The 16,097-nt window shown below is 39.8% G+C and overlaps 1 protein-coding gene across 4 annotated transcripts in view; it reads right to left on the bottom strand.

Annotated features, from left to right (window-relative positions):
• TGFBR3 (transforming growth factor beta receptor 3) overlaps positions 1-16,097 on the bottom strand; it is a 184,828-nt gene that overhangs the window by 130,424 nt on the left and 38,307 nt on the right. For 2 of the 4 annotated variants that reach the window (XM_073234265.1, XM_073234266.1), the window contains one exon: positions 6,327-6,410. The exons of the other annotated variants lie outside the window; for them this stretch is intronic. In XM_073234265.1, coding sequence (XP_073090366.1) covers positions 6,327-6,410 — 84 coding nt within the window. The remainder of the gene's footprint in view (positions 1-6,326; positions 6,411-16,097) is intronic. 4 annotated transcript variants of the gene reach the window in all.

Genomic DNA, 16,097 nt, shown 5'->3' on the forward strand with positions numbered 1-16,097 from the left:
GGGAGACAAAATAACCTAAGAATTGAATGAAATTAGTCAAGCTTCCATTTTCCTGTCCACCATTAAGTTCAAAAGCTCCTGACATTGCCACCTGATGTTTTCTCTTCCCTCACTGGTCAGGAAGCACCTACAGAGCAGAGACTAGAGACTAAATCTCTGTTTCGTTTCCTCCCTCAGAGCCTAGTATGTAGTCAACTGTTGCAAGTCACACAATTCTGAAAGAACAGTAAATAGTGGATAGAGTTCTTAGTCTGCTCTTGTTACACTCAACCCTAAATATTTTAAAAAGCAGAATTTAACAGAAAAAACACCCCACATTTACCTAAATAAAGGCCTTCCCCATTAAAACAGATGGAACACAGCTCCCTTTATTGATTCAAGCAAGGACCACGTTTACCAAGGGAAGGTTCCTGTCGCTTCCTCTCTACCACTTCCTGCGGTGCCGATGTGGAAAAGGTCCTGGGATTCTAGGGAAGATAACTGCTTGGGGCAGGACCCTGTAGGTGTGGTGTAAAGCGCCAGGCAAATGGCTGGCCTTTGATGTTAAGCATCGTAGCAACAATCATAACAACAGAACCAGTGGGGCATGTAGGGACTGGCGATTACAGCACGCAGTGGTGCTGGTTTCTATTCTCAGCATGTGTCACTGACTTACTGACAAGCCAGTTAAACATAAAAAGGATCCATTATCAGTGGTAACTGAGACACAGTCCCTAGGCTAGAAGGAGTAAGAAAACTCCAGAAATAATCCCCAAACCTCCTTTCTCAATAGTTTCAATTTCCTTCTCCAAACCTTTTCTAAGACTGCTGTTACCAAAGTAAACAAATTTAAGCTGACTTCCATTTCCTTTCCTTGGTGTGAAGGCACCAAAGGATGAGCAGGAGAAACACAGAAGATCCCAATTATCCCCTCTTCTTAAGGCATCTTTGTATGCCTGCTACATGAGATCATTTATTAGCTAAGTTACTGGTTGTGATAATATGGTCTCTGGCATAAAGTAGGCACCTGATAAATGTTTACTGAATTACTACAGGAAAATAGGAGAAAACATCTGAGTGTTGAACAGAGAGGAACAAAGCCCTAACTCCACCAGGTCCACTTTCAAACCAATCTGTTGACAACAATAACAGCCCATGTCACCAACAAGCTGAAAGGAGCTGGTTTTGCAGCTAAGGCTGTTGTTACTCACTGCTCACTGAATGAATAAATCTCTTCAGTTTCTCTGACCCCCTTCCAGAATACAAGTAAGTTATGAACAGTGCAGACATCGACTCCCAGCCAACTTGCTAATAACCTCATTGCCTAACTGTGAATGGATACCAGGGAAACTTGTTCAGCTTCAGACTGTCCAGAACTTCGTTTTGGCTAATGGCTACATCTAGTTCAAGGTACTGGTCTTTCAGATGACCCTGAGATCTGTTTCTCAAAGCCTGATGCCATCCACTCAGGACATACTCTAACCACCGTCATCCTCAGCCCTTCCCCAAGAGAATCTGAATGTCATGAGACTTGTAAAATAAACCCAGGAAAGTTTACTTCCTGCTCTTATTACAATTACTCAGAGTGAAGCACAGGATTCACCTGTACTAGTATTCAGACCCATAAACTCTCAAACATAACCAAGCAACCCCATCAACATTTTAGCTACATTAACCAGCCAGAGGAAAAAGAGTTTACCAAGTGGCAAACTCACATTTTGTACAGGTATTTCAGTCAAGACAGGATGGAAGTATCAAGTCCATAGCCCAGTGTACAATTGCTCAGCATTGAAATAAATGGAAACCAACTAGATATTTGTGGTTATACTTTAACTTAAATCCTCAGTTAAAGGAAAACTACCACTGATTTGGTTTGGTTTACCAACAAGAGCATTCAGAATGAATTATCGTGAGCAAACAGTGGCGGCCATACCAGTCACTGCACAGGCCTGGGTCCTGAAGTAGGAGAAGTGAACTTAGCTCCACTCCCTCCCCCACAGTGAAGAGTCCCTCTGGATGGCTCACCTGCACGAGGGGCAGCAGCTGTTCCAATCCCAGGACACACCACTGAAGTTAGGGAGTGAAGGACTGCCGAGGCAGAGGCAGGCCAAGTCTTCCAGGAAGGAGCTCTGGTTTAAGCCATGGTTCTTTTCACTGCAGCTACAACCAGCAGCACCCCCACCCCAGGTCCCCAGGCCTCCTTATGCCCCAAACCCTTGACATCTAACTGATCAAGAAGAGCAGGTAGGGGACCTCAAGGCCCCTTCAACACAGTGAATGGATGTTTTAAACTTAAAGCTAAGGCTAACTTAAATGGATGTGAAGGAGTCCTTCTCTCTCTGAACAGATGTCACGTTTGTGAGCATCTCTATTCTGTTGGCACTGATACCAGCCTTTCAATATGCTCAGCTCTCCCTCCAGCACCGGGACACTGTGGCCAGAGCCCAAGCATACTCACAGGGACAAGGCACAGGACAGGGAGCGAAGCTCCAGAATGGTGTCGGAAGACTGTGCACTGGCTCTGGCTCCGCCAGACTAGCCAAGCAACCTTTAGCCTTGGCTTACCCATCTTTAACATAGGGAAGGAGTGTGGTTTGATGATTTCTATGGGCCCTTCCAACTCCAAAATTTTGCAAGTATTTGATGTAGACTATACTTTTACCAAACTGCACCTCAGTGTAGTGCCCCAGTGAGCATCTGAGTGAGGCCAAAGGACACTTGTGCTAGAAGGGTCCAGCCATGGAATCATAGAACCTAAGAATGCCAGAAGCACCAAAACATAGCAGTTCCCTCGAAGGAAGCTCATGTGCTCATAGATGTCATTGGCTCCCCATTTTCCCATGGGGAGTTATAACTACCAAGCGTGCTTCAGACATAAAGGACCATCTCTGTGAAAACAAGGACCACAAAGGACCCAAGGAAATTCCAAATCCAGTTGTTGCAAACAAGGGTCCATTCTAAAGGTGCAGACCTAAAAACAGATTCACAGTTTACATAAAGGCAGGACCTATAAGTAAGATTTTCAGAAAGGCAGATCTTTGGTACTAAACTGCTTCCTTCTAACCCCACAGCCAGAGGCCAGGCCTGGGCAATGAAGCAGTGTGCTCAGAAAACTGCCCACGCAAGTAACTGGAGTCTCTGCTTCAGTCTCTGACATGACCACGATAAGCGCACCCTGGCCTGGTCCTGCTGGGGGAAGGAGGGTGCTCAGGCAGTCAGGCCAAAGTGCGTGCACCCAGAGTGGAACACTCCCCAGCTACTTGTGTTTGGCACATCTTTGTTTGGGTTTAGCCCTAGCAATCTGGCAAGCAATGTAGTTCCAGGGGGAGCTCTGTCCATGGTGTGGATGCCGCAGGCTTGAGGTCCTTGTTCATTTTCATAAACACAGCCCAGTTGCCACAGTGACTGGTACAAGGAGCAGCTGCTCAATAGCAAAGATCACCCAGAGCTTTCCTTGGGTTCTGCAGTCTGGCACTATCTGTTCCTATGCCTCTGCGAACAGTAGGTCAACAGGAGCTGCAGTCATGCCAGCCAGTACTTCATACAGGAGGAGAGGCCCTGAGGAGGAACTGCTAAGCAAGCTGCTCAGTACGAATGTGATTTCAGCTGGGGCCCAGACCCACCTGACAGACCTCAGCCCAGGGGCACAGGACAGCAAAGGGCGCAAGGAGCATGACTTCCTCCTGCAGCTTCCATAGTCCCCACAGCGTGAGGGAGGCGGGGCCAGAGCTCAGTGAAAAGGCACAGTGAGTGTGGGTTTGGGCCTCTGCCACTTCTGAACCCTGTGTGCCAATCAGATGCTTTCTCCCTTCCCCACAAAGGTGGGACACCTTCTTCCCATCCCCATGGCAGGGAATACATTATACTTCTTTCCTGACACACACGTACAAAAAACTTCAGCACCAGAGTCCCAGAGATCTTTCTAAGTTAGAGACCATCACTGTTGTGTTTCCACCTTGCTGAAGTAACCCTGTACAAATGCCACAAGATCAGCTAGACTAGTAACACAAGGAAGACCAGACGTGAGGCATGACCTGCATGTGGAAACACGTGTGCCCCTCGACACCTCCCTAGTGGTTGTCCAATGGCTACAATCAGTGATGATTGTCTTTACTCTGCAAAGCAGAGTCTCTGTCCTCATGGTTGGTGCTTTCAAAGAAAAACAGCTGAAAAAAAGAAGCAACTCTCTAAGGCAAGTCCTCTTGGCTCTTACAACACCAAGTCACCTGGCTGGGGCTCCAGGAAGCTAGAGAACAGAACTGAACATCAACCTCACTTAAGGTCTTTCAGACTCACTTCCTGGGAACAACATGGAAGTAATAAATACTTGTTGGTCGCAGAGCTAGTTCCAGAGAAACATTATGTATTATTTACAAGTGATCATTTGAAACAAAATTAAGGCTTACCTTTCCCTGAAACATATGCTTCTGGCTTTATCAATCCATGAGCCAATTAGACCTCAACAAGGAGAGAAAAATGGGATGAAAGTTCCCTAGTTCATCCAGGTAACTAGACGGTAAACCTGAAAATTTGGATCAAACATGCTTTGCAAACAGGATTCAAATGTTTTACACATATGATGTTTTTGTGTTATTCCCACCACTGTTGTTTATTACAGGCCAGAGGAATCCTAAACAGTTAAGTAGTTTGTCCTTAGGCAAATAGTTCAGTAATTTAGACTTCAAAGTCCCCACATTAACCTCTGTTTATACAAAGTAATGTGTTTCCTTTGCCTGCTGAACATCAAAATACTTCACAATTAATTACCTCTACTTTTAAAAAAAACCTGATCCTGTTAAATATAACGGCCAATATATTTCATGAAAAAAAGCATGTTCAAAATTTACTATATTCTCTGTAAAGTGATAATTAAGGGATTTGATTAATGTAGATAATTACAAAACAAAACCTTTGCCCCTCAAAACTGTAATTTTTAATCCATTTCTTTCCATTGTGCCAGTGAATACTGTGAATCTAAGAATGAAAGAGTTCTTCATCCCCTTACTTAGAAATTCAACAGAATTAAAATTCTAAGTTATAGCTTAGAAAATCCAAAGTTCCTTCATTTTTTTAACTAGTCAGTACTTAAACTGCTTTTCCTCAGAGCACTCCTACCTCATGTTTAATGGAGCACCCTCGAAATTAACTCCACACCTCACAAAGGGAAATAAATGTAAATGGAAGCACAGCAAGTTGCCCTGAATGGGAAAGAACTTTGCAAATACTATCCTCATCCCAAAGACAAATAACGCTCCTTTGTATAGGAATTTTAAATCTGCAGTTATTTTATCTATTTTCTTCTATATTACACTCAAAATGCCCACATTTGATAATAACCTTATCATTATGTATTATTTACTATGTGCCAGGTTCTCTTCAAAGCACTTCACTTGTATTCACTTGTGTTTATTTCTCAAAACCACTTTGAGTTACAATACTACTGTCTCCATTCTACAGATGAAAAACCTGAGGTAGAAGGATGTTAAGTAATTCACTCAAAGTCATAAAGTTATTGGCTTACTGGCTTAATAATGCGAAGCCAAGGCCAGCCTGTAAGGGGAGGAAACAGCCTTTCGGTTCCAAAATCAAAGGGTTTTACTTCCCAGAGAAAATGCTGAATCAAGATATCCCGAGGAATATACCAGTGAGTTCTGACCTAAATATATATCCTCATTCTATGGAATACTCTGCTGCTGGCACATTAAAGAGAGATACAAACACCAAAGAAAAAGGAAGCTCTGATTTCCTTAATTAACTGTTCAAAGATCTCAGCTAATGTCATTTTAATTTTACTTATATTTTCTACAACCTAAGATAGTCTTTGCAAATTACCTAAAGGAAAAGATTTTTAAGCCTTCAGAAAAAGGAACTATTTGGACACTGTATGTTGGAAATTTCACTACATTTTTCTCTTGCACTGTAATGTTTTGATGGCTTTTTACCATTCATGTTTCTAGCAAACTTGTTTCATTAGCACTCAAAGTAAAGCTAAGCTCATATAACATCACCCAGGCTACAGTCTGAAGCTGCCATTCAGCTTGGCTGATAAAAACCCAATGTTCAGAGCACGGTATACCTCTGCCTCTGGTAAAATCAGAAGGCTTTCCTTCCTTTCTAGAAAATCCTCACATATCAAAACAGAAAAGAAACTTTTTTTCTGAATTATTTGAAAGTTTCAAATAGAAATAATAGACACTTATCCTGCGATCTCATTTCCTACCCTCTGACAGGTTCTCCTTCAGCTCAGGCCCCAAGAATGGGTCATGCAATACAGGTGAAAGTGACATTTATTTCCCCACAGTAAGTGTTTAGTCTTTAATTCCATCATTTAAATTCTGAGCACATACTGCTTCCCATGTTCTTGCAGCTGCTAGAGACACAGTAGTGAACAAGATGAGCAGTTTCTCCTCTGTTTTCATGGAGCTTCCATTCTATGTAGAAGGAGAAACAGACAATAAAAAAAATGAGAGATCAAGTTTCTAAAACACAAGGAAGGTCCACCTGCAGAAAAGGACAGGCACAACAAGGCAGGAGGTGGTTTGTACAAGTGGAGCCCAAAGACCTCAGGTGCTGCTTCCACTCTGGCTCCCAGTGCTGCCCCTGGCTCAGTGGGACAAACATCTGTGCAAACACGTTTCCAACCCTGGGCTGCTCTATCTACAAATAGGACCCTTACTGCTTTTACCAAGTCATTTGAGCACCCTCATCTCTGACACACACCATCTGGTCACTTTCAGACAACCCTTAATTGTCCAGAATCCATTTACTTCACTGTCACCATTCAAATGAGTTATTTGTTAGCCAAATTCTATGTAGCTCTTACTGGGCAGGACTAGGGGAGTGGAGGTTGCAGCCAGGTGGATTGCACAACATAAGGAAAAATTTCCCAGGAGTTAAGATATTTTAAATTCAAGCAAAGGCTAGAGGCCAAGTCAACAGAATATTAGAAAGGTGATTTATGTATCAGGCTGAGTCAGATCAGTTAATCTCCAAAGATCCTTAAAATACCACCATACCACAAATGTAGAACTCTGAATGCAAATCCCAGGTCTGCTGCTAAGTAACTGTGTAAACTGTTTTCTTCAGTGTCCTCATCTGTAAAATGGACCTAACTAATAGTTTCCATCTCACTAGGTTGTTTTGAAGATTTTAATGAGATACCATGCTTTAAGTACTCAAAACCTGCCTGGTGAATGCAGAATCTTCCCAGATGGAACTTACCCTAATACATTATTTGTGGATAATATTGCTAATAAGATAAAAATTCAGATGACATGAAGAAATACACAACCTAAAATATACCACATGTTAATTAAGCAATAATTTTAAGAGTGCACAAATAATAATAATAATAATAATAATAATAATAATAATAATAATAGCTACAGTTTAGCAGTGGTTAGGTAAGCACCAGACAAAAGTTTTGAGCACTTAAAGCACGGTATCTCATTAAATCTTCAAAACAACCTTATGAGATGGAAACTATTAGTATAATAGGTCCATTTTACAGATGAGGACACTGAAGCCAACAGAGGTTACATAGCTACTTAGCAGCAGACCTGGGATTTGCATCCAGGCAACTGGTTCTCTCCTCTGTGCTATGAACCTCTATGCTCTTGTTGGAAATTGGGAAGCATTTTCCTCTTATATTAGGTTACATAAATATCTAAAATAGTTAACTGCTTTAAGGAGCCTTTGAAATTTGATGAATGAAGTTTTTCTGATATAAGATAATCATGAAATTCTTTTCTAGATACAAATACATGCTAAATTTACTTTACTATAATTTACTAAATTTTAGAAACACTCAAAAAGTTAGTTCAGATTCCAAGTCTTATTTCCAAGTAGTAGCTTAAACACTGGAAGAATCTGGCTCAAAATCAATTACAAATTTTCCTGTGACAGTATAACAAACACAAACTGCATTAGATATTTATATTTCTGCTAAATATCAGAGATGCCCAAATTGGAGATTATGACATAACTGGCCCTCAACTGTGGCAGTTTCCATTACAAAATCCACTTTCCAGGAATGCAGGATCCTGTTTAAAAACTGGTATCAACGGATACTTAATATGACAATATACTATTGGCTTCCCCTTTCCTTGTTTCCTCATTTTTAAAAACCAAAGCCAGCAAGTTTCCTTACAATTTAGACTAAAAAAGGAAAATGTTAGTTCCAAAGTTTGGGATTCTTAATACATTCCAGCTGACCTTTTTTTTTTTTAAGTCTATGTATGTAAATATTAACGATGTATAAAGAGCCAATTTTTTTTATAAAACAAGCACCGAAATAACTAACTTCATGAAGATTATATATAGTGGATATTGCAACCTGAGCTTGCTTCAGTATAGACATCAGCACTTTGTTAAGTGCTTCTTCATCATTATTGTAAATACCACTCCCCTCTAGAAGTTACTGTATTGCTCCATAACGCTCATGCCGCCAAGATGGCGTCGGACAGCAACAGTGATTTAGAATCATAAACTTTGGGAGCTGAAAGCTGAAGATCTTTAGGCCCATCTCCCTCATTTGCCAGGTGACAGAACTGATACAGAGACTCTAGGGTGTGATGTCCCCCAGGGACCAGAATCCTACAAGTCCTTCATTGAATCTTCTTTTGGGCCAGAAGACATGATCACCCCCACCCTACCCCAAGATATCTCTTCTTTCATTCAGAAGGCAGCAACTCTGAAACTTTTTGGCCTTAGGATTCCTTTATGCTTTAAAATTACCAAGGACTCCACAGAGATTTTGTTGACATGAGTTATGTCTACTGACATTTACCACAACAGAAATAAAAACTGATAAATTTTTTAAATACTTATTAATTCACTTAAAACCAACAATAAACCCATTACATATTAATGCAAATATTACCTTTTATGAAAAATAAGTATTTTCTGAAATGAAGTATAATTTAGTGAGAATAGCATATTGTTTTACATTTTTGCAAATCTCTTTAATGTCTTGCTTAATAGAAGACAGCTGGGTTTGCAGATCTACCTCTGCATTCAATTAGCTGTGATACATTGTTCTGGTTGAAAGATATAAAGAAATCTGGCCTCACACAGATATGTAGCTGGAAAGGGGAGCTAAATCTGAATCGTCTTTTCATATACTTGTGACTATTTCTTTTTTGATATGATACGTAAAAATTGATAAGTAAGTAGTAATTTCTAAAAGGTTAGTTGCAATGTGGAATCTGAATCACATAAATAACTTTTCATACCTTGTTACATTAAAATCCACTGCTCTCCCCAAAATACCAAGTAATTACAAATGGAAAGTAGTAACCTTGCAGCACAAAATTCTGGTAGACACCACGTTAACAAGTGATAAAGGTTAACATCGCCAGTTATAAGACATATCAACATAATGTAACCCCATTTTAATGCCCCAAGAAGGGCACATTACCTCTGCGTATTCTCCCCAATAATGCATAAAAATGCAATCATGAGAGAACATCAGAAAACACCGAACTGAGGGACACTTCCCAAAACTCTTCAAAGGTGTCAAGGTCACTGAAAGGCTGAAAACTGTCACAGATTGGAGGAGACCAAACAGACATGAAAATTAAATGTAATGTGAGATTCTGACTTAGGGCCTGGAGCAGAAAAAGGACATTAGGGTAAAATTGGTAAAATTCAATTCTATACTTCAGTTAATACTGTACCAAGATTAATTTCTTAGTTTTCATAATTCTCCTATAGTTATATAAGATGTTATCATAAGGTAAAGCTGGGTGAAGGGTGTATGGGAACTCTCTCTACTATTTATAAACTCCTCTGTAAGTCTGAAACTATCTCAAAACATAGTTTTGAAAAATCAATTGCGCTGAATAACCCGATTAAAAAATGGGCAGAGGATATGAAGAGACAGTTCTCCAAAGAAGAAATTCAGATGGCCAACAGGCACATGTAAAGATGCTCCATATCACTAATCATCAGGGAAATGCAAATTAAAACCACAATGAGATATCACCTCACACCAGTACGGATGGCCAGCATCAAAAAGACTAAGAACAACAAATGCTGGGGAGGATGCGGAGAAAGGGGAACCCTCATTGCTGGTGGGAATGTAAGCTAGTTCAACCATTGTGGAAAGCAATATGGAGGTTCCTCAAAATACTAAAAATAGAAATACCATCTGACCCAGGAATCCCACTCCTTGGAATATACCCAAAGAATACAAGTTCTCAGATTCAAGAAGACATATACACCCCTATGTTTATCACAGCACTATTTACAATAGCCAAGATATGGAAGCAACCTAAGTGTCCATCAGTAGATCAATGGATAAAGAATAAGTGGTACATATACACAATGGAATACTATTCGGCCATAAGAAAGAAACAAATCCTACCATTTGCAACAACATGGATGGATCTAGAGGGTATTATGCTCAGTGAAATAAACCAGGTGGAGAAAGAGAAGTGCCAAGTGATTTCCCTCATTTGTGGAGTATAACAATGAAGCATAACTGAAGGAACAAAATAGCAGCAGACTCAGAGACTCCAAGAATGAACTAGTGGTTACCAAAGGGGTAGGGTGTGGGAGGCCGGGTGGGGAGGGAGGGAGAAGGGGACTGAGGGGGTATTATGTTTAGTACACATGGTGTGGGGGATCATGGGGAGAACAGTGTAGCACAGAGAAGGCACATAGTGGATCTGTGGCATCTTACTACACTGATGGACAGTGACTGCATTGGGGTATGGGTGGGGACTTGATAATATGGGTAAATGTAGTAACCACATTGTTTTTTCATGAGAAACCTTTGTAAGAGTGTATATCAATAATACCTTAATAAAAAATTTTTAAAAAACATCAATTGTTCTGTCTTGTACAATCAAGATGTGGGATCTTTTATCCCCACAGGATTTTGTAACATCATGTATTGGTCATCTGGAAAATAATGGTTCACTGAGTTACGTAAATATGCCAAATGTTGATGTATTTGTTTACGATATCAAAAAAATCACATTTGTTAATATCTCCATTGATCTCATCAAAATAGTATTAACTCTTGAGAACCTGCCGTGGCCAATGGCGATGGATATACATTTTCCAAAACTTTAATTTTTGTTTGAAAAATAAAATGTTATCATTGGCAACAAATACTGTCAGTTGTTTTCTGTGAAATAACAGGCTATGTTCATTTTCAGAAAATGTCTGCCAAATACCCTCATTTGTCTGTCAGTCATTCTTCCAAGTACAATGGTATTCCATGAAAACAGACTAGTTCAGCTCCCAATTCAAACAATTGCACAGTGCTTTTCCTCAAGACAACCATCCTACTTTGGAATGTAGAAGTGCTACTTGCATACTTCTCATTTCATCATACAGAATATGAGGAAAGACATATATTTAAGGGTTTTTACTGCTTCATCAAGAACATTCTTAACTGAAACTGGGGTGTGGCTGTGAAGCACTACCTCGATGCCTGCTAAGGCACCAGCTGTTTTATCCAATATTGCATTTATACTGTCATTGCAATGCTAACCCAGTGAAAAAGACATCTTAGAAGTATAAAACTAGTTCTGACCCCACAGACCTCCTAAAGAGGTCTCAGATCCATGACCACACCTTGAGAACAACTAGTTTGAAGAGTTAACCTTTAACCTTAGGCTCCTGAATGAAATATACCACCACTATTTTAGCCAACATATAGAGCTCTAAAGAGTCTTCAGTTAAGCTTTATAGAATATTTACCAAAAAGCAAGTGGTAGATCCAGTCTTTAAAACAACCTGACCAGCCACCATAGATCACTCGGACACTGTTTTACCTAGAAAATCGAAAAGACACTGACCCCTCTCCCTGTCTTCACAGGGTAGTGGTTATAATTATTGATTTATTCAATAGATAAACACCCACTATGTGCTGAGGACTGTGCATTTATCAGTGAACAGTCCCCCAGCCCTCTCTCTCAAAGGTCACATTCAAGCAGGGACAAAGACATGGAAACTCATGTACTTTCCATATTTATATTCATATATATGGAAAAGCTGCACCAGAGCAAAAGCAAACCAACTTGACTTCCATAAAGCTTACGTTTTAGGGGGAAGGTAAATAATAAACACAATAAGGAAAGTGCAAACATGTTTTAAGGGACTAACTCCTGTGAGGAAAAAAGTACAGCAAGATAAGAAGGAATAGCAGAGGGTGGGAGGGATGACTATTTTCAATAGGATGGTTAGAGTGGGACTGAGCCCAGAGGAACCACACAGATGAAAATTACTGACAGGAGGTCTCTCTCAATTATGTCTGGGTTCTCCTGTCTCCACTGAGCCCAATCCTCAGTGCCACTACTGCCTTTCTTGATGATTTATGCCTACCCTCCAACTTCCAGAGAAAAGCCAAATCATTTCCTCAAGAGGATCAAGAACTTTTCCTTCCTGGCTCCAGATTTAGCCCTTCATCAGTTAAGCAGCCCATTTCAAAGCCACCTGAGCCATCTCCTTTTCTCTGCTCGGAGACACAGCTGAACAGCAAACTCGTTCTGCTCATCATAAATTTGTTCTCTCTCTCTTCCTAAATATAGAGATTCTCCAAGTAAAGATTAACTTTTGGAGACCTACTATATACCATTAACTGCTGGCCGCTTTACATATATTTCATTCTCATAACAATCAACAGAGTAAGTACAATTAATGGTATTCCACAGATAAGGCAACAGAAACTCTGAAAGTCATAAACTTGGGACTCAAATAAAATCTTCAAAACAAGAAAAAAAGAGCTTCTTATTCACAACCTCCTCCCAACTTCATCAGTTCCACTGTACCACTTTGTGCAGAACATATGTAGCATAAAGAAACTGGGCTTTGATAGTCTGTCTTATCTGCAACCTTGTATTTCAGTATCAGATCTGATTTTTGCACCAAAAAATATGCCTGCCAAAAATAAGGCTTGAACCTTAAAAGACCAAGTAAGCATGCTTGCCATGTTAACATTCTCAAAGAACACTATTTTCAATAGTTACATTTAAAATAAACATGACCCTCTGGTTTACATGCATTATCTCATTTATAACCCTCACAAGAACACAGTGCAGTAGCTACTACTGATATTCCTATTTTATATATGAGGATATTATGGTCATTACACATTAGGCTATGGTCAAATAGCCTGCAAATCAGCCTGGATCTGAACCTGTGTCTGAATCCAGAGTCCGAAGTCACAACAACCATACAATCCTGACTCTCTAACTTTAATACATCTCCATCAAGACTGGACACTCTGGTGGAGAATTATTTCTCCTAAAAAGAAGTGTAACAGTTCAACAAAGACACTGCTGGCTTTGATAAAGTCCTTAGACATTCCTCACATTTGGAGTATAAAATCTCTACAAAACCCTTTAGCTGTAAGTCCCAAATGACAGTGCTCTAGCAAAGATCTGCTGGGAAAACCCAAGAGCCTGGCAAAAAAGGCACAACTTCCAATTTTTGGTTCTGAAACTATCCTTAACACTGACCTCTAGTCCAAAGGAACAAGGATGCTCATTTTACCACAGTGAAGAGTGCTATGGCTCTTCCCTACTCAGCAACACCAGTTTGAACCTCAGCTGAAGAACTCATTTCTTACAGTCCACACTGAGCTCTGAGTTCCTACAGCTTAGAACAAAGCCAGTCAGAGCAATAACTCACTTTAGCAAATGGCCTTAGTTACCTGTGACTGAGATCACTCTCCAGATGGCCAAAGGGAGTATTCATTTTCATCCTTAATAATAAAGAATAGGTGAAGAAGACTGAATTATAGCTCTAAAATAGAGGTTCTCAAACCTAATTTTTTTTGGTATCATTAATGTACAATTACTTAAACATTATGGTTACTAGTTATCAAGTTACCCATTATCAAGTCCCCCTGACATACCCCATTACAGTCACTGTCCATCAGTGTAGTAAGATGCTATAGAATCATTACTTGTCTTCTCTGTATATACTGCCTTTCCCATGTCCCCACCCGCTACATTGTGTGCTGATTATAATGCCCCCTTTTCCCCCTTATCCCTCCCTTCCCACCCATCCTCCCCAGTCCCTTTCCTTTCGGTAACTATTAGTCCATTCTTGGGTTCTGTGAGTCTGCTGCTGTTTTGTTCCTTCAGTTTTTGCTTTGTTCTTATACACGACAGATGAGTGAAATCATTTGATACTTGCCTTTCTCTGCCTGGCTTATTTCACTGAGCATAATATCCTTTAGCTCCATCCATGTTGTTGTAAATGGTAGGATTTATTTTCTTCTTATGGCTGAATAATATTCCATTGTGTATATGTACCAAATCTTCTTTATCCATTCATCTACTGATGGACACTTAGGTTGCTTCCATTTCTTGGCTATTGTAAATAGTGCTGCAATAAACACAGGGGTGCATATGTCTTTTTCAAACTGGGCTCCTGCACTCTTAGGGTAAATTCCTAGGAGTGGAATTCCTGGGTCAAATGGTATTTTTATTTTGAGTTTTTTGAGAAACCTCCATACTGCTTTCCACAATGGTTGAACTACTTTACATGAAAATACTGTTCCTATTAGGAGACACTATAGTCTTCACAATAAACTGAAAACTATAAAGGCAGTGCTGAAAGGAATTAAAAGAAAACCTAAACAAATGAAGGGGTATACCATATTCATAGATGGCAAAACATATATGACAAGCAACAAATTCTTTGTACTTTTCATTATTTCAATGGCAATTCCAAACCCTCTCTCCCACTCAAATACATTTAAATGCAAATAACCTTTTAGAGTAACCTTGAATTTTATCTTTTTAAAGAAAATCATTCTTAAAAACATCAATATAATTCTTAGATGCAACATTATTCATGATAACTTACAACTTAACTGGGATATTTCAACAAGTCTTAACATTGTGGCACAAAATTACTTTCTAAAATGAAAGTGTAATGAGACTGAAAAAATTAAGCAGCAAAAAAAAAAAAAATATCATAGTCATTTATTGGTTCAAAGACTTTATTTCCAACTTTAAAAATATTGTTTATGATCCCTAATGGCTCTGAGATCTGCATTCCTATCAGCTCCCTCAAGTTTCCTGGGAACTGTCTGAAAAAGGGTTAAAAGTCCAAAGTTGCTACTCTAGGGCCACAGGCTTTGGAGGAGGACGAACACCCAGGGCCTCAGGATAGCCAGCCTCATGCTGAGTAAACAGCAGCCACAGTGCACTCAGGAATAAATCCCTCAACCAGCACATAGTCTTCTGAGGTTTTCATGTAAGTTTTTTCCAATAGACTCCAAATTGAGTAATAAACAGAAATAATAGATTTTCTTGGGCCTTCCTTGAGTTCAGGAAGATCTAACAATATTGTGAAAGAGCTCAGCACAGTTCTCTGAAATTTTTTATTAGAATTCTTTTCTCCTGAATCATGTTAATAAAGCACAATTTGGACTGGGATTCATACATAGCTACTCACACACAGACTGCTCCAGCCCAGGATAGGAAAAGACACTGAGGCCTTCAGTAGGAGGCAGGGCCAGGGCCAGGAACTAGAAGATTTTCTGGATGGGTATTTTCAAACACAGCTATATACTACTTCTAGGAACAGCTCACTTAAAGAACACTCAATTGGCTCTGTGGTGAGACTGAAATAGGCTTCTATACTTTCATCTTCAACTGACTACACTACTCTCAAAGTCATCAGAACTGGCACTTGGCTCAACAAGTCTCAAATCTCTCTCATCTTTAAGGGGCAGGGACTTTCATAATTTTTCCAGAATTCATCTGGCTGACATAATTCTAGATACTATTATTCTATAAGATACATCAAATGTAGCAAAATGATGCAAGCCTGTTTTTCCCATTCACACATGCAGTATACCATGAAGCTAAATTGGCATGCACTTGGTTTCAAATTGAGATTTTTGAACACCATTTTCCAAATGCAGTAGCAGTTTGCTGCCCTGGACCAGGCAGGCAGAGGAAAAGAGGCATCTGATTTGTTTTCTTTTAAGAAGAAGGAGAAAAACTACTTGGGGCCTGATCCTGGTGCCTCTGAACATTTAACACTTAAAACCTGAATTGTTTCATAACAAACTAGAGCTCCCTTTCCTCTTTCTAAGAAGACATCCTTGGGAAGTATTTATTTAGTTAATGAATGTTAAGTAATTG

Source organism: Manis javanica, chromosome 4 (genome assembly GCF_040802235.1).
Source record: "Manis javanica isolate MJ-LG chromosome 4, MJ_LKY, whole genome shotgun sequence".
Taxonomy (NCBI): Eukaryota; Metazoa; Chordata; class Mammalia; order Pholidota; family Manidae; genus Manis; species Manis javanica.